The sequence below is a fragment of the Parasteatoda tepidariorum genome, chromosome 2, assembly GCF_982258835.1.
Source record: "Parasteatoda tepidariorum strain Cologne lab strain chromosome 2, Ptep-v5.0, whole genome shotgun sequence".
NCBI lineage: Eukaryota > Metazoa > Arthropoda > Arachnida > Araneae > Theridiidae > Parasteatoda > Parasteatoda tepidariorum.
This window is the reverse complement of record NC_141756.1, coordinates 33916793-33944047: the sequence shown is the minus strand read 5'-3', so window position 1 is coordinate 33944047 and position 27255 is coordinate 33916793. Positions and strand designations below refer to the sequence as shown.

The following is a 27255-nucleotide window of genomic DNA, read 5'->3' as shown; positions in this document are numbered from 1 at the left end:
CTCGCAATTAAAGATAGTTGTGGAAGTTATAGTTAGTTATACAGAAATTATAGTAGTTATGCAGAGGTCTTTGTGTTCAGATTGAGTTTTTTCCTTATGGAAAAAGCGTGTGGCAAGCTTATTCTACTATTTAACACTGTACCATAGATGTGTCACACGGGCATGATAACAGATTGCTAAGATGAACAATTATATCTTTTCTAAATTTAAATAGAAAAATATTTCTGTTAATTAATTAGAACTACCAAATTTCACCACTGTAAATGTTAAATGAAACCATAATTACTAATAATTTTAAATAAATATTACATAGTTTCAACTAAAACTACGTAATATTTATTAACCTTCATCACAACTATGATGAAAATTGTAATTATAAATCTTTCGCGTTTTATTAAAAAAAAAGTAAATGAAACAGTACACAAAAATACAAAACACAGTTTGCTAATTAAAAAAAAAAAACTTTATTATTATTTTCAAGACATACACTGAAAGGTTAGATGAGAGCTGATGAATTTTGAGGAAATATTTGAAAGAAAAAAAAAGTTCATGAATTTTTGAGCTTGTCTGGCAAATTCTTTCCAACATTTCAGACATGAAAACTACTATAAGGCTTATAAAAATCTAATTTTGGTTGGATAACTTCCTGATGGCACAAAAGAGAGAGAAAAAAAGAAAAAAAAAAGACTGAAAATTTCTACTCAAAGCCAATCTACACTAATATATTTCCCCTGACCCTGCAAAATAAATACATTTACAGAATATCACTATATACAAAACATGTATATTTGGACTTCATATGAATACGCTACTATTTTTTGTACATGCTTAAGATGCGTGCCCATGGCTAAATAAACCCAACTTTACTAAAGACAAGATTGACAAATATTTGAAAGAAAGGCCATTCAAAGATAACCTACCTATATGTTTCCATTAAATATAAATTGTACTTAAAAATATTAATAGCATGGAACAGATTTGTTATAAGTCTACAGCTGTTAGGTGATACCAACTAGAATTTCCCCCTCAAATATAGGTCAACATTGAAAATAATGCCTTAAAAAAAGTGGCTTTGAAAACTAAATAATGTTCAAATTTATGTTTGGTATAGTCAAAAAATAATAAATACATTAAGACAAAGTTATAGACATTAAAGATTACTTAATCCAAATTATGGTACAATTTTGATAGGAAAGATGCTGTAGACATAACACATGCTTAGCTATAAATCATGAAATAATTAAAATGGCAAATAGCAAAAATATTAAATTGCCATTATGCTTCTAATTTTTAAAACTATAAAAAAAAAATCAAATATATACAAAATAAAAAAAAAGACTGGGTAATCTCCATTTATTTACAATACTTAAAAAAAAAAGTAATAAGTACTTATTTAAATTATTCTCCTAATAAATTTCCACATAATTGGTAAGTCGTCTTTGAAAATCCCCATTTGAACCACAGAATTAACCAAAGTAAATGAATCAAAACACACATCAATCACGGCACGCATTCATCTAATGACCCCTTTCAAAAGAGCCAAAATGTGACCACATCAGCACAACTTACACGGAATGAGTTTGGATTTAAAAAAAGAAACGAAAATATACATAAATTTTGGGTATGCCTTTTGTAGTCTCCAAGTTTCGTTCAAGAAGAGCAGGGCCTCACACCATCCACACATTTGGCTTTGAGGAACCCTAGAGAAAATGGATATACACAATATGCTTGATGTTAAAATAAAATATATTTCAGCACAAGTAATATAGCAGTTGAGGCATTTAGTTTTTTTTTTAATTAAAATTTTACCCCAAATAACTCGGTTGCTTTCCTGCATAACATACTGATTTCTTCCCATGCTATTCAATTAAAGAAGGTATTTAGAAAAACTTTTTATATGACAAGCTTTTCTAAATACTGTGAAGGTTAAAAATTTATGAAAGTGAAAAACTAAATGCCATGTGTGTATAAATATATGAATTACTTATGATAAAAATAACAAAATAGATTTTACACAAATTAAAGCTAACAATTCAATTTATGATGCATTTTCAAAACACTTTTCTATAGTATAACATTACAAAGATTTTAGATCTACAATCAGAATAGACAACTATAATATTGAATACCGGCCTAAAAGTGAACTTACCTAGTCTTTCATTCAATTTATCAGCATCAGGATGTTTTTTTTTTCTTCAAAAAAAGCTAGAAAGAACTTTTTTAAAGAACATCAAAATTATTGCTGACAAATTAATGCCTCTTATTAAAGCAAAAATTTCTGTCAAGATCCTAATGCTGAAATTCTAACTGAAGTAGAGGGAAAACAGATAAATTTTAAAATTCTTATAGTTATTTCTAATTCTTTAATGGATAGTAACCAAATAGTTTAACTTTGAACTTTGCGCCCCTTTCATAAAATACACATTTATTAGTTCAAATAAAAAATATTTGATTTTTTTTTTTTTTAAAGAAAGCAAAACGTTTTAAAAAACTTTTTTGTAATTCCACTGACATAACTAAAATCTAAAAAGTTATAATAGTTGGCGCTTTTGTAAACAATATTTTGAGCTTAATACTGTAAATAATGTTCATTTATAATCTATTTTAAAAGCAAAAAAGAGATTACAAGAATTTATAAAATCCATAATAACATGTTAGTTTATTTAATTTTAAATTACAAACTCCCGGTAGATTAGTTACCTTTTTGTTATCCTTGTTAATACTTAGTTCTTTCCTGTTGTGTCTTGACAATTCTTTTAGTTTAAAGATAAACTTATTATTTAAACCTTAAAAATTTGTTGAAGCGTTTTATTGAACCCCTATTAATGCATATTTTCCATTCTGGATCATCACTGCATGAATATTTGTGAGTATACGACTTGGTTAACAGTAGATAAGGTGACTTTAAAATCTCAAAAATCAATACCTGTATACAGTTGATCATCAGCAATTCTACCATGCCACAAGCTCATGAATTAACAATAAGTTCTTCTTTAGTATTTTCAATTAAGCAAGGTACTCCATCACAGGAACTGCTTTCAGTATTTATCTAAAATAACACACCTAGTATCATTTTTCTTCAAGAAATGCAAATATATTTAAACACTACAACATATGGTTCAATTAAAAAAATAAGCCTATTTACTATTTATCACACATGTCTCATATATGCCCCCAGAGAAAGGAGGGTCTGAAATATCAAAATCAGTTTAACTGCTAAAGGGGGAAAAAAGTTCAATTTTTTTAAAAATTTAGTTTTATCATGCAATCAGACTGGTTTTTATGCTTTTCATTCAGTGTTTCTCATAAGTGATAAGCGGATTTGAATAGAGTTTGACACTTAAAAGTGCATTAAAGTTCTTCTTTAGTATTTTCAATTAAGCAAGGTACTCCATCACAGGAACTGCTTTCAGTATTTATCTAAAATAACACACCTAGTATCATTTTTCTTCAAGAAATGCAAATATATTTAAACACTACAACATATGGTTCAATTAAAAAAATAAGCCTATTTACTATTTATCACACATGTCTCATATATGCCCCCAGAGAAAGGAGGGTCTGAAATATCAAAATCAGTTTAACTGCTAAAGGGGGAAAAAAGTTCAATTTTTTTAAAAATTTAGTTTTATCATGCAATCAGACTGGTTTTTATGCTTTTCATTCAGTGTTTCTCATAAGTGATAAGCGGATTTGAATAGAGTTTGACACTTAAAAGTGCATACATTTACAGGCATCTTATACGTTACAGATTTTGTCATGCTGATTTTCCAATAATTATTGTTTTTGTTTCTTGCTTTAAATAAACGAAAACTATTTTTTCATTAATTTTATAGATGTAATCTTTAATGCGTTTATTTTTTATAATTATTTTTTAAAAAGGACAACTTTTAAAGTAATGCATATATTTTAATGAAGTAAAATACAAAGTTTTATACCTGAGAACTGCATGTGTATATATCACGAATTATACTTGCTTTTAAGTCATAACTAATTAGCAGAGAGAAATTAAATTTTTCACGCAAAAGAAGTCTATCACTAGAGAAAGAAATGAGTGATACTTCAAAAAGACGTATTGGCCGGGGAATGTATCCTGTGTCAAAGAAATAGTTACAATTATCATATAATGAGATAGGAGAGTACAATTTATGTTTCGTTAGCCGTAATTCCTTAGTTAACTCTAAAAGTATCTGTTCGTCTACACGTACAAATGAAACAAAATATTTCTCCTTCAATCATGGTCTTTGAAATTGCTCAGGCACATTTCTCTTTTAGGAATTTAGTTATCTTCTCTCGTGTTTAGGACTGGGCTATAAATCGATGAATTGCGAAATATCGTTTTAAAGCATATATTGGCAGGTCGATATAAAGACCTTCGTTTAAGGCGATGCATCAGAAATCTGATTTAAGCCGCCAATAGTGACTTTCGTTTTAAGCGATGCATCAGAATTAAGCTGCCGACAGTGACACTCGTCTTAGGTGATGCACCAGAAATGCGGATTTAAGCCGTAGGTACAATACAACACTCGCGCTTTAACGATCTAACATGTGATGATCCTGCGCATTGACGAAGACAATTTTGATTTCGTCTAACTGCAGAGATGTTGATAGCGCCTGACTACGAAGACTATGTAAGTTTCGCGATGTTTTGAATGACGAAGAGTGAATTGAATCGGTACTCCCGGTTTCGTGTGAGGATCAGCATTGAAATAGCTTCTATGCATAGCTTCTTTATGCGCCATTTTTGTCTCTCGGATTTTACTTTTCTTGAAGATTATTTAAATACAATCAGCATTGAAATAGCTTCTATGCATAGCTTCTTTATGCGCCATTTTTGTCTCTCGGATTTTACTTTTCTTGAAGATTATTTTCCGCTGGACTTTCGTTATTTTGTGATCGCTGTGCACTTTAATTCACCGGATTTAACGATTCTTGTAAATTATTTTCAGTAAGACTTTTGCTACTTAGCAATTGTTTCGTTGTGCATTAATTTGTCACTTTTTTTCTTTTCTGATTTTTTTTTTTTTTGTCTATCGGGATTAATTTATTCTTGTCAATTATTTTTAGTAGACCTACTGTCATTTTGCGATCGTTGCACAACCACTGTTATCTTAAATTTTCGTTCTGAATTCAATCTATAATGAAAAGAAAATATGAATATAAAAGATTCCTCATTGTTTTTTTATTGTTTTTAATTTTAAGTGATAAAATTTAATAGCGGTATTTTGTATTTAACTTTGTTATAAAAAGTTAGCTTTTTAAATTTATTTGATGCATGAAGTATGATAATTTGATAGAATTCGATTATTTTTAAACCAATAAATCATCAGTCATTTTAATTATAAAAAAATTTGGCTATAAGTTAACACAAATATATTTTTTTTAATTGAATAATAAGTTAAGCAATTTTTTGATAATTTAACAATAGTACTCAAAAGTATTTTTTAAATTTTTCTTAAAATTTCTTCAATACTTGTTTGTTTCATAATTTGTTAGACAGTCAGTATCATTTTTAAACAAATTAATCCTTAGTTGATTTTACTTTCAAAAAAGAAAATACAATGAATAATAGAAGAAAATAATGAAGGAATGAAGAAAATAAAATGAAATTACTTTCATAAAAGAAAATCTTAAAGAATGTAAATAATAAATACATTATTTATTATTTACATTCTTTAAGTATTGAATTTGACCCTTAGTTAATACAGCTTATTTCAAATAAATAAATAAAAGAAGATTTAACGATGCTTCAAAAGCACAGTTTTTTTTCAATAAATAATTTAAAAAATGTTTTACTAAAGTGAACATTTCTTTAGTTTGCTTTTTACTTCTTTTTTTTTCTTTTAATTTTTAATGCATTAATGAAAATTATTATGTTAGTTTTATTATTTTTAAACCAATAAATCTTAAGTTATTTTTAATTTTAAAAAGAAATTTAAATTAAGCTCGGGTTTGTTTTTACTTAGGAAATTTTCTTTTGTAATGGATTCACTCCTTTTATTTATTTTTGAATAATTTAAAGATTTTTGATAGATAATTTTTGAACATATGCTAGCATTTTGAACATGCACGATACATCGCTATATCGCGATGTCTAACAGACAATATAAAATTTTTTACATTGCCCAGTCCTAAACGTGTTATAGAGGAAAAAAAGAAACAAATCTGCACTACATTGTATTTAGTTCTCAAAAATCATCATTCTATCCAAGAATAAGGATGGGAAGTAGATATTGACTGGGGGGGGGGGGGACAGGTTGAGTCTCTTGCCAAGAAACAGTTTCCAGCAGGTTCAGGGTGCCGAAAAAGGAATTCCCACTTACTGTGACCTCATTCCCTGATGGATCTCATTGTAAGGTACCTTACCTGGATGGAAATCTAACATTTAGAAAGTTTTAATCAAATGTTTTCCACTTCCCAGAAACTTTAAAATAAACCATTGCCATAATTTCTTTAGGTTTCATTTGTTTCGATATAAGTAGGCAAATTCTGTAGAAAACAAAAATTTATAATTAGCACAAAAACTGATTAAATGCATTTTACTTTTGTTTCTTCTGTGTCCACTGCATTATCAGAGCAAGAATCCATAATGATTGTGGGAGAGTTTGTGTCCATATTTTCGGGATCATGCTGCTTTGTAGTTGAAAAGGAGCTATTGTTATCATTTGGAAGTATTATTGAGGTCTGAAAATGAACATTTCAAACACATTTTAAATCAAAATTTATGTTTGAACCAGGAGTTGGAAAATTCTTCTTTATCCTGGCTCTGAAAAAGAATCTATATACATGCAACTTTGAGTAATTACTAAAACCATTATTAATCAAGTAAATATTACTTTGCAATTGTTATTATAATGCTCAAATATAGTTTTCCCCAATAGAAAAACTCATTTAAAATAGCAGAAACACACTATGTAATTTTTTAGAAAACAATATTTATATAATTAGAGATGAAAATATTGTTAAAAAATATATACAATTCTTTTTTCCCTTTCAATGTAGGCAGATAATTTTTAAACTCAAAACGCATTTTGCAAAATTAAGTTCCTTTTGAAAATTTTGAATAAAATTAAACTTTAACAAAAATCATTGCATTTTTTCCTTGCTGTGGCTAAATTTATCTCAAAATGTACAAATTTAACAGGAATTCTTTAACATATTTATAAGAATAGCATGAATCAACAAAAATCATTTAAAATTCTTTTAAAAGAAGTCTGCAATTATCTTAAAATTAATTAATTGCATATGTCACATCTGTAAAACTTTTGTTTAGGTAGAAATATAAATTTAAACTTATACAATTTATTTTATTTACCATTCACAATTTAACCCAGTTTTTCAGTTATCCATGGTCTTGCAGAAACTTGGTTATTTCAGATTCTCTGTAATTGCAAATATCTGAAATGGTAAAGCTTTTACTTGCACGGCAATTCCTACCTATTTGTTCGGTGTAAAGATCTTCTTAAGATTTAGATTCAAATGCAAATTTTTGATTCCTAGTTGGCATAATAGCCTAATGGAACTTGTTACATGGAAGGTACTTTTACAATTTATCACAGTAAAACTCAAAATAATTGGCAATATCATACAGTAAACCACCTTTTATATTACAGGTAGTTTTTTTTCCCTCCCTCTCTCAGTGCTTAATATTTATATTATCTAAAATGATAGAATAAGTTTAAATTTAATTGACATACAAATTAAATGTGCAATACCAAAGTAAATATGAAAATTGCATTAAAACAGAAATGTTTCTTTCAAGGAAAAATATGCTAGTAGGATGTGCAGTTATTTTTCAAGATCACTTGTTAAAATCATTCAAAAAGTAAAATGCTCCAAATCTGCCTTCTGCAGCGAACAGAAGTTTTGTGCATATGATGAAAAATTTGATATTACTGGGTTGAAATATAAGAGTACCCCACATTAACCCACAAAATAACTCTGACATTGTTATAGACTTGAGAAAAATCTTCAATGGAAAAATAGATAGCAGAAATTTCATCTCCTTTCTACAAATAGTTTCTCAAAATATTCAAGTTAACCCCTTAACTGTGATGCCTTGTAAAACAAATTTTCCTCACCAGCACAAGTAAATAATGAAATGAGAAAATATTAGTTTTCCTTTCACAGTCAAAAGTAGTTCTTCAAAATAGCAAGAAAGCAAACATGTTCAACTTTGGAACTCAGTTAAAGGGTTAAAATTTGACACTTAATAATTAAAAAGCAATAAACACACAAATGTTTGCAATTAAAAAAAAATACACAACAATTTTTAATGTTTGTTTATTTATCACTAAAACATCTTATTCCTATAAGACATACAAATAAAAATAAATGATTTCTTAAAATTCAAAGAGTACAATTATTAAAAAAGATTTTAATTTTTCAATAGCAATAAGAAAATCAATTTCTTTACTAGATTTTATCACTAACTAAAACTTATATAGAACAAGGTATAAATTATAATCATGCAAAATGAATTAGATTTTTTTTCATGCAGAAGCATGAATGTAAAAAATAGCATGCTTGAAAGCAATATAAAGTTTCCAGTTAGCTCCTGATTATATATTAATATTTACAACAATTATTTTTTCAACTTTGTATTAAGATTTGTTTCAAATGATTCACTACACAAACCTATATCTGTTTTACTAACTTTATGAAAAAGTATTAGCAATTGTTGTATTGACCATTTTCAAAAACGAAAAAAAAATATTACCATTTAACTTGAAACATTAATACTTAAGAACTTACATACATATAAACTTAGAAGTTTCTAAAATAAATTTTATGAAATAGATTCACTAGCTATAAATAACAGAGTGGGGCAAACATTTAGCAATAAACCCTAATTTTTACATATTCATCCAATTAGAGATTATTATTTAATATTGTGTATACTTAAATATTTCTTTTAAATTATGAATAGAGAAAACAAACATATATATATATATGAAGTAAGCATATATGTATAAATTAACTTTCTAAATTTAAGTTTCGACAATTAATATATAGCTGAATAAACATTGCCAATAGATAAATAATTAATAAAATCTATCGCTTTTAAGTGGAAATGCACAACTATTGGGTAGCGGGTCACAAAAACTACAGAATACAATGTTGGTTATACAAATGGGGTATTGGGTGTACAAATGAGATATTGACTACAGCATTTGATTACAAACTTATAATTAATCTTTGGCCCTGGTGCCAAAAAATAAAAAATAATTTAAGTCAATTGAATCAGATATACTTATTAGAATACTGGGGAAAAGATGGTAAATTTATAGGTAACTTAAAGTCACATTTATCATAAAAATTAACGAATACAAAATTAGATAAATACGATAATTGTCATTGCAAGTTAGAAAGAAAAAAATGTATTCATCCTATCGATTTAAGATTTTTTTTTTCTTTCATTTTCCTGTATAGTTTATTAACACAAATTTGTAGGCAATTACATACCAATGCAGACACTAAACATATTGCATAAACAGAATTTTCATAACGAAATTGTCCTATTCAGATATTTTAAGAAAGGCTGTGAACTAAATAAGTATCAAGCATGAATAACAAAAATTCTGCTGTATTTTTCTAAAATATTTTTATTATTATTTAGATAGTTCATGAGCCAATTTATAAGGCTTTGTTGGACACTTCTGGTGCGTGGGCTGTAGATTGACCAACCCTGCAAGTATCTTAATTTGTTTTAAATTAGGATTTAACTAGGTATAATTCATTTACAAAATCACTGGTAATTTCATATTGAGCTGCTATCAAAATTGCTAACAAGCAATACAAATTTTAGCTAATTAGAGATTTTACAAGATTAGATACATCAAGACCATAGTAAACATTATCAAGAAAAAAAAATATGAGCAATTCTTACTCACAAATAAAAAAAACTAGATTTTTTATCAAGCATTAATGGAATTTTAAACTTACAAAACAAGAAAATATGCACAAACGATTTAAAAAATTAACTCTATAAGTAAAAAAGTAAAAGCAATTTTTTTTTTAAATATTATAAGCACAAATATGTCACAAATAATGTAATACACAACAAAAATAATATATAAAACAGTAAATGAAAGATTGCAAGCAGTAAAAAGTAAAACAAAATGTCAAGAGAAATCATTTTTACTATTCAATCTATAGTTGAAAGAAAATCAAAATAAAGTAATAAAAAGATTTTAACACATGCATTTTAAAAAAGAGCATAAATTTTATGATTAGCAAAAAGAGAAAAATGTCCCACAAAAATAAAATATGCAAAATAAAAAATTGCACACAAAATGAAATAGTTCAAGCAAAGAGAAAAAGAAAAGAATATTTTCCAGATAATTCATGCAAAAAGAGATATATGAGCAAAGCGTTAAAGTAAAGATTTGCAAGACCAATTTTAATAGCCAACTTTTTCTTATTAATAGGCAGCATTTGTAAGCCACAAGATAGATGGTAAAAGCAGGCGGTCTACCTGAGAATCTTCAGTAGCAGAGTCATTCCCAGGACTTTCTTCTAAAAATGGGAGCTGTACATCACGCTGAGACAAAATGGTAGATGAATCTGCTTCCAAAGACATTCTCTTAGATTTTGGACTTCTGTCCTCCTCTAGAGGCCGCTTTTTTGTACCATTATTGGGAGAATCTTCATCGCTTACCTATAAAATAGATACAATTCAATTCAGACATCTAGGTGCCCAGATTCAATCAATAGCTGAGTGAACAAATATTAACTAGTCATTCTTTGTAAAAGAAGGTATACATGCAAATAATTATTCTTTTTATACTATTAAATCAAGAATTCTAAAAATTCAAGAACCCTTAGTTTTCACAAGAATCGGGATATTGGATTTTAAAATCGCATAAATAAATCGCAATATTGGACTTTAAGAACGTGAAAATACAAACCGTGATTCTGGATTTTTAAATTATGCAGATCAATGGACTTAGGTTAGCGGAAAATCCACAAAAAGATCACATACCTTACTCCTAGTATAGGTATGTTCTCCTAAACATAGTCATTTCTGTGATGAGTATGGTGCCAAAATTGATGAGGGATTTAATATCTTCTTCACTTAGTTCTCTTAACATTAGGGAAGAATATAACACACAAGAATTCCATTTCATAAAAAGGCATGATATCTTCAAGTTTTTATTATGTTTTCAGTACAATGTGAGAATAGAAGATATTAACTAATTTAAAAATTTCTCATGCTGTTTTTATTCTTATTACAACAGAACACTTTTCTATACTAAAGTACTACTTTCTATATTAAAGTAAAGTTTCTATACACCACTGTATTTCATAAGAAAATTATAATCACGAATAAATGGTTTACGTTGCTTTTAAAAATGGGATTTTTGTAACTAAATCAATGCTCCAATAAAAATATAATTCTTGGAAGCTTTTAAGATATGTTTTAAAAATATATAAATTAAAAATAAATCAATTGCAGAAAGAGAGAAAAAAAGTAAAATTTGTATAGTTCCAAAATTGAATTTAAAAAAAAAAAACCATGTGAAAAACCACTAAAACTAAATAAAAATGGAAAATCTGTCATAAGTAGATTCAATAAAAATAAACTGCGGACATAACAGTTACTTTAGCTTTAAGTAAATTTGTTAACTTTATCTTTGAATTTTATTTTCTCTAAGTGTAGAAATTCCGATTTATAAACTCAATCGCGTTATAAAATCAAATGTTCTCAAAACAGATGTAATTTTTAATAGGCGGTGGGCACTGTACTTGTTTTCCATTTTAATAAACAAAGAGGCCCCAAAATATAACTAGCAAAAACACTACTACACTAAAAAATCTTACAAATTTGTTTTTAAAGACAACAAAATCAAAGATGGCATAATAAGAAAAACTTGTATAAAACTAAAAGTAAATAAAATATGCATAAAAATAATCTTACCTTATTGTCTGGTTTCTGAGTAGGGCTACTATTTTCATTATTTACATTTGCATTCTTACCATCACCAGACACTGAATTTACATTGTTAGCTGCCTAAAAAAATAAACAATACTGCAATTTTATTACATATTACACAAATCAAAGAAATAAAAACGAAGGTTATAAAATTAAAACATACTAACAATTAAATGCATAAAATTACACATCGTAGCTGGAGGGAAAATGTATACGACCACTACTACAATTAACCTTTCTACATCGTCATGTGAAGTTCTATTACAAATTATTGCAATTCAATCTAATCTTGCTAAATCTAAATCTTTGCAATATATACTCATATTGTAAAGTAAAAGAATCGATAGACAACATTTTATACATTTTGAGTATCATAGTAGTAAATAACCCGATACATTATTCACTGTAACAATGCTAAGGACAGCTGTGAGTAATCTTGGGGAGATAAGAAAAGCTGTTTCTCAGATTTATCTTATGCATAATTGTGTTTATATTGGTAAGTTATTTATTTTTAATAATATTAGCTAATTCTTTAAGTTGTTATATTTTATGTAATATCGTTGTCTTGGGTAATGATACGTACCCCAAATCTGTAATATGTAAGTTCATTACTTTTCAAGCCATTACTTGATATTTAATTTTTCCCCACACTCATTGTTTGCCTGTATCTAGCTTTCGCAATAAATAGTCCTATGATAAATGACTAAGGTTCTATTTATATAATGCTTGGAGTCTCTGAGTATCTGGTGTTTTTGTCAATGAGTCTTGAAAATATTTAAAATACTTCATCTCATCAATACTCAAAAATATTTAAAGATCGAAAATAATACAAATTTATGATATTACCATCCGTTCCTTTTTCTTGGATCTTGTTTGGGTTGGAATAAGATGGCTGGGAATGTATTTTGAAAGCTCTTTCCTGAATAAAATAAGGAATACACTAAGTTAGTTTGAAATATAAGAAATTTAATTAATCAAGAAATAATGCTGTAACAACAGTAAACATACCTCCTTACATGCTTTGTGTCTAATTTCATACCCTTTTTAAATGCATTATTCAGGGCAGCTGAGTTGGCAACTAAAGAAAATAAATATTAAGATAGTAAATATCACTTACAAAAATGACTTTAAAATTGAAAGAAACATAAATTTTATGTTAAAAATAACACTTTTTAACTTCATGAATATATCTTTTGGAAAGTGTCAAGCCTATGTAATTCTGCTTATCAAATTATTACAACTTCGATTCTGTAAAGCAATAATTTTAGTAACCCTTAGACAAAATTATTGAATAGTAGAAAAAACAAGGCTCTTAACAGTTTTTAAACAAAAAAGAATTGGGAAAAAAGGACATATTTTAATAATTCGTTTCTAGTAAAAAAATAACTTAACATGAATATATTTTAGAAGAAATTATTTTATTGAAAATTTTTCAAGAATACTAAGAACAATGTGCACTGCAAGTGTTCAGCATGTGATTGATTATACTGCATCAAATAACTTCAATCAAAGAAACTTCATTTTATCATTTTTTAGTGATGATAGTATTTAATAAAAATACTGTAAAATAGTTTACGGATAGAAATTAAAAGTAAAGTGGTGAAATATTTTGTTGCCAGTTAGATTTCCCAAGCAAACCATCATTTCCTTATCAAAATGAAATTGAACACTTGAGGCCCACATGATTTCTGATCGCAACCTAACATAACTTGTTACAATGATCAAGAATAATAATATAATAATTAAAACTAAAGAAATAGTCTACATTACCAGAATCTGTGAAATTCTGGATGTCACGTGTGAGATCTACATTAACATTTTCTGTCTTGGTAAATTGAAGTCCCATGAACCACATGCATGCAAATTTGTCACTGAAAAGACAAGTTATTTTGAAAAATATAAATGGAAAAACAAATCAAAAAGATTTATGCATAAAAATTATATCACAAGACTTTTACAAATAGATTTAAAACAAAAGCAAGGAGACACCAAAGAGAAAAAATACTTCTACTTACGGATCTGCACCTATTGGAGTATAAGTTTCAGGGTTTACATGTGCTAAGTGAATATTTGGATGTCTTTCTAAATGTGAGATCAAAATCCTGATTTTTGATTCCACCAATCCATACCTTTAAAAAAAAATAATTGTGATATGCATTTCTGCACCATAAGTTTAACAAATGCTAATAATAAAAATATTAAAACAGCCAAATCAATGAAAAGTACTAAACAAAAAAAAATTCTTCAGATAATTAAGCAGCTACTAATAACTATATATTTAAATAATGAATACTATTCACTTACCATTCCAAATGATCTTTTTTGGAGAGTGCAGAGGCTACAAGCACTATAAAATGCCTGAAATATAAAATATTTTTCAGAAAACATTCTGTAATGATTAAAAATTTAAAATCGCATAAATAAATTGCTTGTATATTGGAAACTTATTAAAAATAATAATAGTAGCTTACTAGTTTTTAATTATAAAAAAAAGAAATTTAGAAAATTGTTTTAATGATGAATAACAAAATATCTGCATTTTTACCTTACAACTAAATTTAAATCACATTACAAAACACTGTATTATCATCATTTTTATATTTAATGGTAAAGAAAAGTCGTATTAAATTTTAAAAAACAGTTTTAATATTAGACTGGCTTGAATGTAGTTTCATGGCACGAACAGAAGCTGAAAAAACAACACAAATATGCATATTAAATGTTAAGAAATAAAACATTTTATGATGTAAAAACCAAAGACTGAAAAACTAAAAAAAAAGGAGAAATTGAACTCATATGTTCAAATACCAGGTATAAAAACAAAACAATCACAAAAAGCAATTAAATTTTTGGGGATTTATTAAGTTTAAGAATTTACTATGTATCAAATGACACGAAACCTTTTTTTTGTGTTTAAAAACTTTTGTATTTTGCCTATAAAGCAAATATATATACACACACAGTCGGGCCTCTATTTAACGAAGTCGCTAAATCCCAATAATAAGTTAGTTACATAGAAAATTCGTTAAATAGAAAATCATCTTTTGAAATACTTCAGCAATACAAAACAAGTTTCAAACTCATAAACACTAGACATAATTAAAATTGCTATGGATACACCTTTATATCATAAAGTAGTATCTAATATTTATTTTATAAATCTTAATCATAAAAGAAATCTGCATGGAAAGCAAGAATAGAGCAAAACATCATCCAGTGTTACACAATCATGCTGCTTACATTTTCAACTAAAGAAAGCTAAACTTATGCAGAAAATTATAGCTGCATTTATTAAAAAAGTAATTTTAAACATACATTATCACAGGTGTTCTTAAGTTTAATTACTACTGATAAAATTCGTTCATTTTGTCTGAGTTTTTCGTTTGAAATGCAAACAAAAAGGGAAAGGGATATTACTACTTTCTCTAGAAAGTTAAGTGGCTTCAAAAATCAATTCAAGGTTATTTCCCCATAAAATGCTTTAGCAAGTTTGAAATGTTCTGAAATATTTTGGGAAATAGGGAAAGTGGATCTCAAAGAAAAGTTCGTTAAATAGAAAATTCACCTTGCTATTTGGAAGTTATTTTACGAAGAAATTACCAATATATTCTTGGTTCCTCGAAAAAATTTGCAAAATAGAGAAATTCGCAAAACTGAAGTTCATTATATATATAGATTTCAAAAGCCAAAAAAAACATTATCTGGTAATAGAAAAGTATTATCTTTTCAAAAAAGTGTTATTTTGTACCTTCATCTTAATAAAAAATTGCTTTAACTTATTTACATGAATAAAACAAAAATATGTGTATAACTTAACAAAAGAAAGAAAAGAACTGCTTACTTATACTGGGAAAAGAAGTTAGAAGGTTCAAAAAGTTTCGCCCATCCAGCCTTTCCTGTCATGATTTCATCCACTATTGCAAGCCCTAAATAATTTACAATTCAAATATATATATATGTATAAAACAATTATTTATGCTTTAAATATTTATGTATTCTTTCAAAATTAAAAGTGCATATGACAAACTACTTCAAAGGGAAAGTCTTGCAAGAAAGACTTAATAGAAAAGTCATAAAATATAATTCTTGCTGTAAATAAAAACAATGTCTGATACAAATCAAAATAAGATAAGTTTTTTTTTCTTCCAGATAATTTTAAAAAGACTCTTGACAAATTAATCTTCAAAAATAAATTTCTACTGCATTAACACTCACATATTTGAGTACCAAAATTTTATATTACCCTATAACAAAGAGCAGACATGCCAACCTGGCAAAATTAGATTCAGGTGTTTCGTCAGCAAGAATTAAAGAGGTTTTAGGTAGGGTAAAATAAGTATGATATGCAACATATATACCTCTAATGAAATATTTTAAATAAAAAATTATATAAATGAAAGACTGCAAGACATTTTACAAGCTAAAAGAGAACAAATTGTAGAAGGAATCTAACTTATAACAAAGTATGTTGTAAAAAGAAGTTTTAACATAAAATTGAATATTTACAATAAGAAGTCATTATTATCATTATTTAATCAACAGCAAGATTACAAAAAAAAAATAATAATTCGAAAATACTAGTCGCTATTCCTAAAATTGGATTTCTTTTAAATTCAAAAACAAATATCATTGCCTCATTAAAACATTACGGAGAAATCTTTGACACTGTAATAAAAAAAGGACAAAAAACTTTTAAAAAATAAACAAATTGAAGAACCATTTTATTTTCAATTAATTTAAATCATTTAATTCATTCATTTTTTTAATTATTTTTTTTCTTCTTTTATTCATTGTGATTCGTGCTTTAAATCAAATCAAAGAACCATTTTAAATTCAATTATATTACAAATATATAAAAAAATTTAATTAAGTATAAAAATGATTTTCAGCAAACAAAAAAAAAATTCTAATTGTAAAGTGTTTTTTTTTTAATTATTTAAGAAAAAATTATCTGGCGCAAAATATCATTCTTGTCTCTGTCAAAATATCACAAACTCAATCTGAAGAAAAAGCATACGCTACACCTTTTCTTGAACCTACACTGGAATTCATTGGTATGTGATTAATTCAAATTGATTGCATATTTTTGGGCATATTTTGGTTATTTGGACAGAATTAAAAGGAGAAAAGTATTTTGAAAATATGTTCCACTTTGAGCTTTATAAGTAATTTTATTGCAAAATAAAATTTAAAAGAAAAAAAAACAATAAAAAAATACCATTTTTGAAATTGTCTTGCATAATAGTTCTAGTAGAGTAAGAAACATTGAATGTAGAATTCTGATGAGGATAAGCCGGAGTTATGATAGGCATGAGATGAAATCTATCACCAACATTTACCTGGAAAGGAAAAAAATTAAACTTTTAACATCGTTGTTCAGAAGGTTGAGATAAATTGATATTCAAAATAAATTGTTACAGGCTCAGACAATTTTGATGGTTCATTTGCTAAAAATTAAATATATTCATATCAAAGGAAGCACTTATAATTATTGATGCTAAATTATATAAATTTCAGAATGCAGTTTTCCATTATCTGGAGTTTCGAACGAAAATTTCCTCTTGCGTTGCAATTCCTTTTAATACCAAAATATACCTTGAAAATAAATCCACACTATTAAAATATTGATAATAACATTGTTATTATCAAATACAAAGAGAAAAAATTTCAATTTTATAGGGATCTAAAAACAGCATTTAGAATAAAGTAATTAAATTTTACGTTAACTATTATACTAACATTAAGAATAAACAAATTTAGCCCAACTACTGCATAGCAAAAATAAAATTTATCAGAAATAGTTTTCAAAAAATACTTTTTAAGTCTATTATAAACACAAATAATTAAATACAGAAGAATTTTTATTAATATAAACCTACCCTAGGATCCCACACTTCAAAGTTTAGTTTATTTTCTTCAGGTTGTTTAAGAAGCACAGGTTTTGGCCACGGCCTAAAAAAGAAAAATTATGGACTGATGATCTAGGAAAATAGAATTACATATTGACATCAATAACTCAAATATAACAAAAATGCTTTGAAAGTAAAAATTGAATAAAACTTGATTAACAAAAAATAAATTACCATTGTGAAAAAACTAAGAAAAACTTATGAACTAAAGTAGCTGCTGCAGCATTAGGATATAGCTGGCAGGTTCTTGCGACAAGCATAGCCCACGACACACCACCTAAGTATCCTAGAACATTTGAATATACACCACGTCCTAGAAGAAATTTAATTATAAATTGCACTACAAGAAAAATAAAAACATAATGTCTACAATTAAAAATTAAGATATTAGTCATGATAATTTATCTGACCACTAAATTTTTTTAAGTGAATAAATACTGAAAAATTTTAAGGAAATTTTAATGTAAAATTTTGTACAATTAAAGTTTAACAAAAAATATAATCATTATTTTTTCCTAACTATTTTTAGAAGAAACTTAACTTCAAACGAGAAAATTAGATACATACTTTTAGCCCAAAGCTTAATTGAACGAAGAGCCAATCTAAAATTTTCTCGATTTGGAACAAGGTGCAATATTTCATCAGTCACTCGGCAACCTAAAATATATAAACAAAATTAAATTGGCAAAATATGTAAATAAAGTCATTTTTTATTTCAAAAGTATTAATTATTAACATATAGGTAAATCTAAAGAAAAACTGACTAAGATTGTAGGCTAATAAGTGGTAGTCATACATTAGTTATTTATAAATATGGATAAATTTGACATTCTAAGAACTCTCATCAAAATTATGAAATTCTTGCAAAGAAAGTTTGAATGATTCACTGTACAAGAACCTCCTCACTAGTTTTCAGTCAAAATTGTGGCTAAATATTTTTCTTTCAATTTATTTATTGGTGTTTGGGATAAAAAATGAAGGCTAAAAGTTAGAATATATAAAATATTAATTTAAAAAAAAAAAAAAAACATCCAAAATGAATAAGTTTGCAATAAAATTATGTTCAACTATTCTTCTAATTTGTAAGAGCGAATCTCCTAGAATTATTTGTTTTAGATTTCAAACCATCAGGATTAATATAATTAATTTTCTAACAATTATTGTAAGGCATAAAATAATTACTAGAAAATTAATGAAACATGGAGAAGAAGTTTATTTCCCACCAGTTTATTTCCATAAACTGGTGGGTGATGTTTGAAAGTAGTTTAAAACAAAAAATTTTTAAACGCTTTATTTAGAGCATAACTCCTTACTTGCTAAATTTCGATTTAAAAAAGAAGTTATATTGAAAAGTAAGCTGTATTGTTTGTAAAACATAGCAAATATAATAACAGTATATAATAGCAGATGTAAAATTCAAAATGTTCAAATTACCATTTAGACTTCTAACACATTTAAAATCCAAATTTTTCAAAAGGCTCACATCCCTTAAGTCTTGATCTTCAGGAATGTCTTTTAAAGCTAACCGAGCAAATAGTACATCTAACTGTAAAGGGTTGAGGGAAAAAAAATGAATTGTTTTTAATACAAATTATTATTTAAAAAACGATGAAATGATTATTTTTAAACTAAAAATAATTACTCTAATACAAAGGACAATTAATAACACATTTTTAAAAACAAATAAAATTAAATATTACATTAGAAAGCTTAAAATCATTGTGTTAACCAAAAAGTTCAATGCAAAAGCATTTTTAAATAAAAAAATTAAATTAGAAGAAGGAAAAACATACAAAACAATAATGGGGTATAATTAAAATGTTGCTGAATTCTACATATATTCACTGAAAAATAAAGAGTCATAAAATAAATTTTGGAACTTTCAACTTACTTCAATACCATCAAATGTCATTTTGATTACAGGTACAAATGCTTCTTCTACAGCCTAAAAAGTACAAATTTTAAATTTAATGCATAGCTTTATATGGAACATGAAGTTATTAACTTAATATTAAAAGAGGTTTGGAAAAAAATTTATCTTAGAAGAAATAGAAGATTGAATGTGCATCTTAGAAGTAATAGATAATGCATCCTAGCAAAATACAAAAAGAAATTATCTTCTGTTATCAATCAACTACACTGACACACAACATTATATCAACAAAACAAAAAAAATTACAGCAAAACACGTTCTTGTATTTGTAAGCAGCAGATGTAAGTAGTTTAAGTACTTAAAAAATTTTGCTAGGCATTTATTGAAGATTAACATTATTAAAGATGAAGATAAACAACACAGAAAAAATTGCTTTATCTAGAATAATACCTAGATTAGTTAAGTCTCTCAAACTGATTAAACTTCTTATGTAGCAACTCAGTAAATGGCGATTGTAAAATTAATTTTATGAAAAAGTCCCATACAGTAAAGTGCATGAAAAAAGATTTTTAGAGCCGATACACAGATTTTAATAAAAATATTCTACTTCATTTTTTTTTTTTAAAAATATATAATTGATTAGTTTATCAATACAAATTTCTTCTTTAATATTTCATAGCTTTTTAATCTTTCAATAAAAACAGGATATAAAGATATCAGGAAGAGTGAAAGCACAATTGCATAAAATAAAAATGTCTTTAAAGCAGGAATCAAAATTATCAACTAATTTAGTGATTTACATTTATCAAACCAGAATGATCCCTAAGAGCAAACTTCATAATTTAAAAATTTTAATAGAATTATATCTTTATTTAATCAAATGATTAAAAGTGAGATGAAAATTATGAAGTGATGAGGCTTTGTTGTAAAACTGTCCTATATAAGAACCTATTGATAAAAAAGTGCACCAACACCACTGGCTATGTTAAAGTGCACAAAACAGTAAAGGAAAATTTTATTCGTTTGGAGGGGGGAAACCAATCTTGCTTCTTCAAAATTTCCTGGCATTCCCGATGTTCCAGGTGCAGATAAATAAGCTCTGTATTTCCCATTAATATAGTTAGATAATACAGGCGCGCACACATGCACCAATCTTTGGTAGCAATTCTACAGTTTTGCAGATACTTTAATATTCATTGTAATATAAAAAAAAAAGTATCTGCACTTTCAAAAAAAGTTTGCAGTGTCGGGGGATGTGAAGCACATGACGTAATCATGATTTATGCAAGATAGAAGAAAGTCAGTGTTTAGTTGTATGCATGATGCTCCAGAGGAGAAAAAAAAGATTATTTCAAACACTTTTGTAAATTTTTGTGGATAATCCTTCCTAAATGTTTGCAATTTCAGAATTGTTAATTATGTTTTATAATGGCAGAAACAAATTCAAGAAAAATTAGCTGAAACGGAAAACAGTCTTGAGATAGACTAGCTGATCACCAAAAACAACTGGTATTACATAAATACATCTCATCAGATCTATTCAAACTACAGTATGGAACCGATTATGCGGAACGATTGGGATCATCGCTATTCCGAATAACTGATTTTTCCGGTTTTCTGAATCGCTACAAAAAGCCGTTTTTTTTATTGCTAAACCCAACAAAAAAAAATTTTTTTTTTTGGAAATAATCTTAAAAAGAAGAAAAGTCGATAAAGGAATACACTAATGATTATTTCCAAAATGATGGTAAGGTAAACATCTTTCAAAAAAGAAAGAAAAATCCCAAAATCTTATGAGGAAAAAAAAAAATTTTTTTAAAAATGGCGGAAAAATTTATTGAATTTCGTTCCGGTTTTTTGGTTTTCCGATTTCCGGATAACGGGTTCTGTGCTGTAGTATTAAAGTAAACTAAAACACATTAACTATGCAATTTACTTTTCAGGGGTCTGTCTAGGTTTTTCTGAAAGGTACCTATTTTGTGAAAATTGAGACATATTTTGTGAAAATTTAGGCATAATTTGAGAAAATTAAAAATTATATTAAAAAATCCAAAAAAAAAAAATGGATTTATCGTTTCTTTCAGGATACAAAAATAAAATTTAAGAAAAAGTATTGTGAAGGTACCGCTAAACGGTAGTAAATTCGGTCTAGACAGACCCCTGCTTTTTCATGTTTTATTTTAATTAATCCAAATTAACACTATTGTGACTTATTCATCCACGCAAATAAAATGTTAAAAAAAAGTAAATTAATATTACTCACTCGTAGATCTTCAACTTCAGGCTGATTTCTTAGTAATTCAACAAATGAAGAAAAGAAGTCTGTCCTCTCTACATGTCTTGGTGCTACACATAAGGTATCAATATCAGCTCCTATTGAATTGAAAAGAAATATCAAAACACATTTATGTTGTAAAAATTTTTTGATGTTGTAAAAAGTGTTATAATTTCACACATTTGTTTAACAGAATAATTTCTTATAATTAATGAAATGATTTCTTAAATGATTTAAGTATTGTCATTTTTATAAATTTCATGAAAAATGATTGCAACACACTTACCTTTAGTGTGAACACCTAATCTGTAGGACCCAAACGTGTAGATTTTACCACCCACTGTTTCAGCTATATTTGGAGGCATATTCTGAAAATAATTAATCATAATAAGTAAACATTTAGACAGTTGGTAAAAAAATGAATTTAAAAAATGTATTTACTTTTTTTAAGCTTATTTCTTTAATCCATTGCCTGACGAGCTGATTGATTTTGCTTAATACTTCCATACTAAAATAAAGTATGCATCAATATTCAATACATAAATATAAAATACAAGAAAACTTAGATATGTGTCACTTTTAGTAATACTCAAAAATAATTCTGGTATTAAATTTTAGGAATACAAACAGAAACATCTATAATTAGTACACCCTGGCACATGTAACCTTTTTCAAGGTACCAGAGAATATTTCATGTCATATTATTTATTGAAAGAAAAAGAAATCTAGCACTTCTTGTGCTCTTATCAAACATTTAATAACTCATACTTAAATGTTAAAAGAGGAAAAATTACAAAAATAAAATCTTACCGATGAGCAAGTTCTTCATTAGACTCAAATAGCCCAAACTCTCGAAGGACCTTCTCTAATTCATTTGTACGAACAATATCTTCAGGCTTTGGCATAGCTGTACTAATAGGAGAAGTAACCCCCAACATGGCTGTGGAATTTTGCTTTGCCACATTGTTCACAATACTTGTACTAGTTTTCAGATTATTCAAATGTGTACTAATAGAAAGAAAAAAATTATTGCTTGTCATTACATTGCTTACAATCAAAAATTTCTTATTTGTTAGTATGTAACATAGATATAAATTTAGTTAATGAAATATTTTTATGTTATATTTCTTACACTTAAGTATTTTACAAATAAAATTGTTATATAATTTGTTATTTGAGTAAAAGAGTTAGATACATTGAAGTTTCTCTTGTAGATTTAAATTGTATCAATTATAAAGTGTTAGATCATGCCACATAATTCTTACACATAAGCATTATAAGGTTAAAAAAAATTTCTATAATTCAATTATTTGAATAAATTCTGTCCTAAAACTTGCAAACTCTGAATATATTCAATTTAACTAGAAAGTTGCTAAGAAATAAATAAGTTACCTTACATTTTGTTAATATATAAACAGCTACAGTTGTTTTAAAAAAAAAAGCTATTAATATATTGAATAAAACATTCTTTGAATATTTGTAGCTTTGCATATAATAGCATTTGCATATTGCAAATAGAAGCATATAATTAGTTAAAACTAAACAATTTGTTAAATGAATTACTACTATACAATAACAATTTATCTAGTATTAATCTTTTTTCTGGAAAAAAAAATACTACAGACAACACATGTTGTTGGGTAGAATCAAGGCTGGATTTACGTATAAGCTAAATAAGCTGTAGCTTGGGGCCCCAAGATGACAAGGGCCCCAGATCCTACTCCCCCCCCCCTCCCTCTTTTTTTAGAGTTTTATTCGGAGCTGGGGCTCTCAGAAGACCAAAATGCATTTTTTATCCTTTTTACATTGTCACACATAATAAATATTAATAAATGACTGAATAAAACAAAAAACTTCGTTGTCATTAGAATGGAACATATCATCCTTCACGCAATTTGAGTGTTAATAAATTATTTATAAATTAACAATTTTTTAGTTTAAAAGGTAAAAAAGTTTTTTTTTTGCCCCATCATTCGATCATCAGACTATTTAATATCTGTTTCTAAGGATCAGAATTCCCTTTTATTTTACTTTAAAATTGTACAAATGATATATTTAATGCTTTCATGTGATATGCAGCAATTTTAAATAGCACTTTAAAATATCTAAAAAAGGACAGAAATTGTCAGTTCAAAAAAAAAATTAACTACCGTATATTCCGGCGCATAACGCGCCCCGGCGCATAACGCGCCCCGGCGTTTAACGCGCACCCGTAATTTCTAATATCTTTTTTTAAATTTTAAGATATACTCTTCGTATAACGCGCACGAATATTTGGATTGTACATGTGCAATATCTCGTCTAGTATCAATAGAAAACCAGAAAGCCTTTTATTGTGGGACATGTTTAGGTCCCACCTTACAGATAATACAAAAAAATTGTTGAAGGCATGTAACACCGATATGGCAGTTATTCCAGGCGGATTGACACCATTAGTTCAGCCATTGGACGTCTGCTTTAACAAACCATTTAAAGCCAATTTTAAAAAACAGTGGAACACTTGGATGTTGGAGGGCGAGAAAACCTTTACGAAAGGAGGACATATGCGTCATGCAAGTTTGGAAACAGTGTGCTAATGGATATTAAAAGTATGGGATGAAATTAAGCCTGAGATGGTTAGAAAATCATTCAAAAAATGCATCATTTCAAATAATCTGGACGGATCAGAAGATGACTGTTTATTTATGGATGAGGGTAACGCAGATGATGAAGACGAAACAGATTGTTATGGCGTGCCTGAAGAAATAACGGAAGACGAATATAATGAACTATTTATGTAATAACGAAAATCAATAAAGTATATAGGTAAAGGTATGTTATTTCTTTAAAATAAAAGTATTTTTCTATATTTAAATTTTTTTAATCTATAATTTTTTACATTCGGCGTATACCGCGCACCCGTAAATTCCAATGTTAATTTTTGTATTAAAAGTGCGCGTTATACGCCTGAATATATGGTAATACTTTTAAATAAGAATTTAAATAACTACACAAGTTTGTTTTACTATCTCATTTTATAAAGCATTATTTAGTGTAGACAGTTGCGTGTGGGTGTGATGATGAGGTAATAAAAGAGGCATACAAAAAAGTTCAAATCCTCAATATTATATTTTTAAACTCCTCCAAAATGTAGTAAAAGAGGTATACAATTAACTGTCGCAAACAAATTAATAAAGTAAGAATGAAACAAAAATGATATTGAAATATGCTGAATCAAATGAGACCGGGATGAAAGACATCGAAACCTATTTGATTGTAATAGTATAAAGGCGTTTCTAAATTTCTGAAATCTATCAGGCTTTAATTTTTTTATCTGTCACAAACTTTATCAGTAATAAAAAATAAATTCGCTAGATTTCAATATTGGTTCTGTTTTTTCGTTGATTAAATGTTCAAAATTAACAGATATTTGTCTTTTAAAACATTACATTCTATAATAAGATAATTATTCTACAATTGTAATTATCTAAAACTAATTGCTAATTGATATAAAGCTTTAATGTGCTCCATTGATATGTTGAACGCTCGTTTTGGCTGGATGCCCGGGACTGTTGCTCTTTCACATCCTAGCCACAATACACCATCAAAAGCAGAGCTGATACTTTAAACCCGTATGACATTTATTCTCTCTGATATTTAATAGACCCTTTAATAAATCCTTAAAAATATAAGCCAAAAATTTACATAAATCATGACAATTTTTTTTCTTGCACTAAAATTTAACGAATGTACTTTATATAATTAAAAAGAAAGCAAAAATAATGAAGAAATATTTTCAATATAAACATCAATTAAATAATATCAGCTTACGAAATGTTCCTTTTATTTATACAAACTGTATTAATATAACAGCCCTCACCTGCTCCAGGGACTGCTGGATTGGGTTCAAAATTACAAGGCTACGGGGTTGAATATTAGTAGTCGTAAATTCGAAAATTGGGTCGGCTGTGCAATGACTGTTATAAAATAAACTAATAAATTTGGCCGGAATAGCATGGTTGATAGGGCGTTGGACTCGTGAGAGTGGGAGTTTGAATCCAGCCGGCAGAAGAATACCCATGTATAAAATAATGACTGGTGCATGTTAAATCTGTCGGGGTCACAAAGTCCTCCAAGTTCTCATAACAAATAAATACCTCTGGTTACTAATCTAGCAGTTCAATTGTTTTCTGGATTAGGTTCAAAATTACAAGGCTACGGAGTTAAACATCGGTAGCCGTAAACTCAAAATTGAGTCGGTTGTTCAACCGCGGTTATAAAAAAAAAAAATTAATAATCAAATTGTATTTTCTTGTTTTCTTTCTAACTCTTTGCATATTTCTACGCACATTCAAAATTTCATGTTTCTCAGTCTTATAGATTTTGTAACGTAAAGAAATAACAATTATCTTAATCCAATTATTTTATCTTTAAGCCAATTAATCATTTTCACTACTAATTCTATTATTTAAGAATTTGTAAAGCGATTTTGAGTTCTGACATAACCTAAATTTTCCATTTTCACATTCTGTTTACATAGTAACAAAACGAACTAAATATAGCACAAAGTTATTTCACAAAGTTAGGAAAATTATTATTCATAACTGTCTAATGGATAACATACTATAAAAAATAAAAATATGAGAACTATATTAGAGAATGCATTGTAAATGTTTAACCACATTCTTAAAAACACGGCACAAGATTTCAAAATTTATTTATCTTTTACTGAACTAAGCATTGAAAACTTTGATTAAAACTAGAATAAGGTAAAAATATGATACAATGTTTCGTATTTTTCATTTCAAGAAGAAAATCGTTGATATTAAGACACATAAACAAACTTACCTAGTCATAACGTCATGAAATGTTTACTTCGATTTACAAGATATATATATTAGAAAGAGTATAAATGGTCTTTTAAATAAAAATAAACAATGTTAAAATATAACATGGATTTACAAAATGATCAAAAAAAGCTTAAAATGGAATTATAAGGTATGAAATTTTTTGACTTGTACACTTATTAACATGGCGTTGGATCAAAGAACTCTCGTTTCTTTGTATTTTTTAAGTAACTCATGTTATTGCCAGATTTATATATGAAGTTCTAGTATTTTTACGTTATTATCGCAGTAAGGATAATTCTGAGACGAATCGTGCACATGCGTCATTGAACAAAGGAAATTGAATTCATTGCAACGAAAATGGTCTCTTAGCTAGTTTTTAAACTAATCATGGTTAAATGGTATGCAGCTCAGCTCTATTATAAATAAGGGCCCGC

The 27255-nt window shown here is 27.3% G+C and overlaps 1 protein-coding gene across 2 annotated transcripts; it reads right to left on the bottom strand.

Annotated features, from left to right (window-relative positions):
- Positions 1–440: 440 nt before the first annotated feature.
- hrg (poly(A) polymerase hiiragi) lies at positions 441–27052 on the bottom strand. 2 transcript variants are annotated; one of them, XM_043047484.3, is made up of 22 exons: positions 26820–27052; positions 22803–23000; positions 22434–22500; positions 22279–22360; positions 21981–22090; positions 19736–19789; positions 19279–19390; positions 18412–18501; positions 18019–18157; positions 17815–17887; positions 17154–17274; positions 15777–15861; positions 14240–14293; positions 13951–14064; positions 13706–13806; positions 12944–13013; positions 12782–12854; positions 11921–12013; positions 10478–10660; positions 6544–6684; positions 2927–3049; positions 441–1700 (listed from the first exon to the last, which is right to left on the bottom strand). In XM_043047484.3, exons 1-21 carry the CDS (start codon positions 26825–26827, stop codon positions 2969–2971), a joined length of 2049 nt encoding a protein of 682 aa, XP_042903418.1. In that variant the 5' UTR covers positions 26828–27052; the 3' UTR covers positions 441–1700; positions 2927–2968. The 2 variants fall into 2 exon arrangements, with proteins under 2 accessions (XP_042903418.1, XP_042903419.1); XM_043047485.3 differs by lacking the exons at positions 441–1700; positions 2927–3049 and adding an exon at positions 3232–3420.
- Positions 27053–27255: the final 203 nt, after the last annotated feature.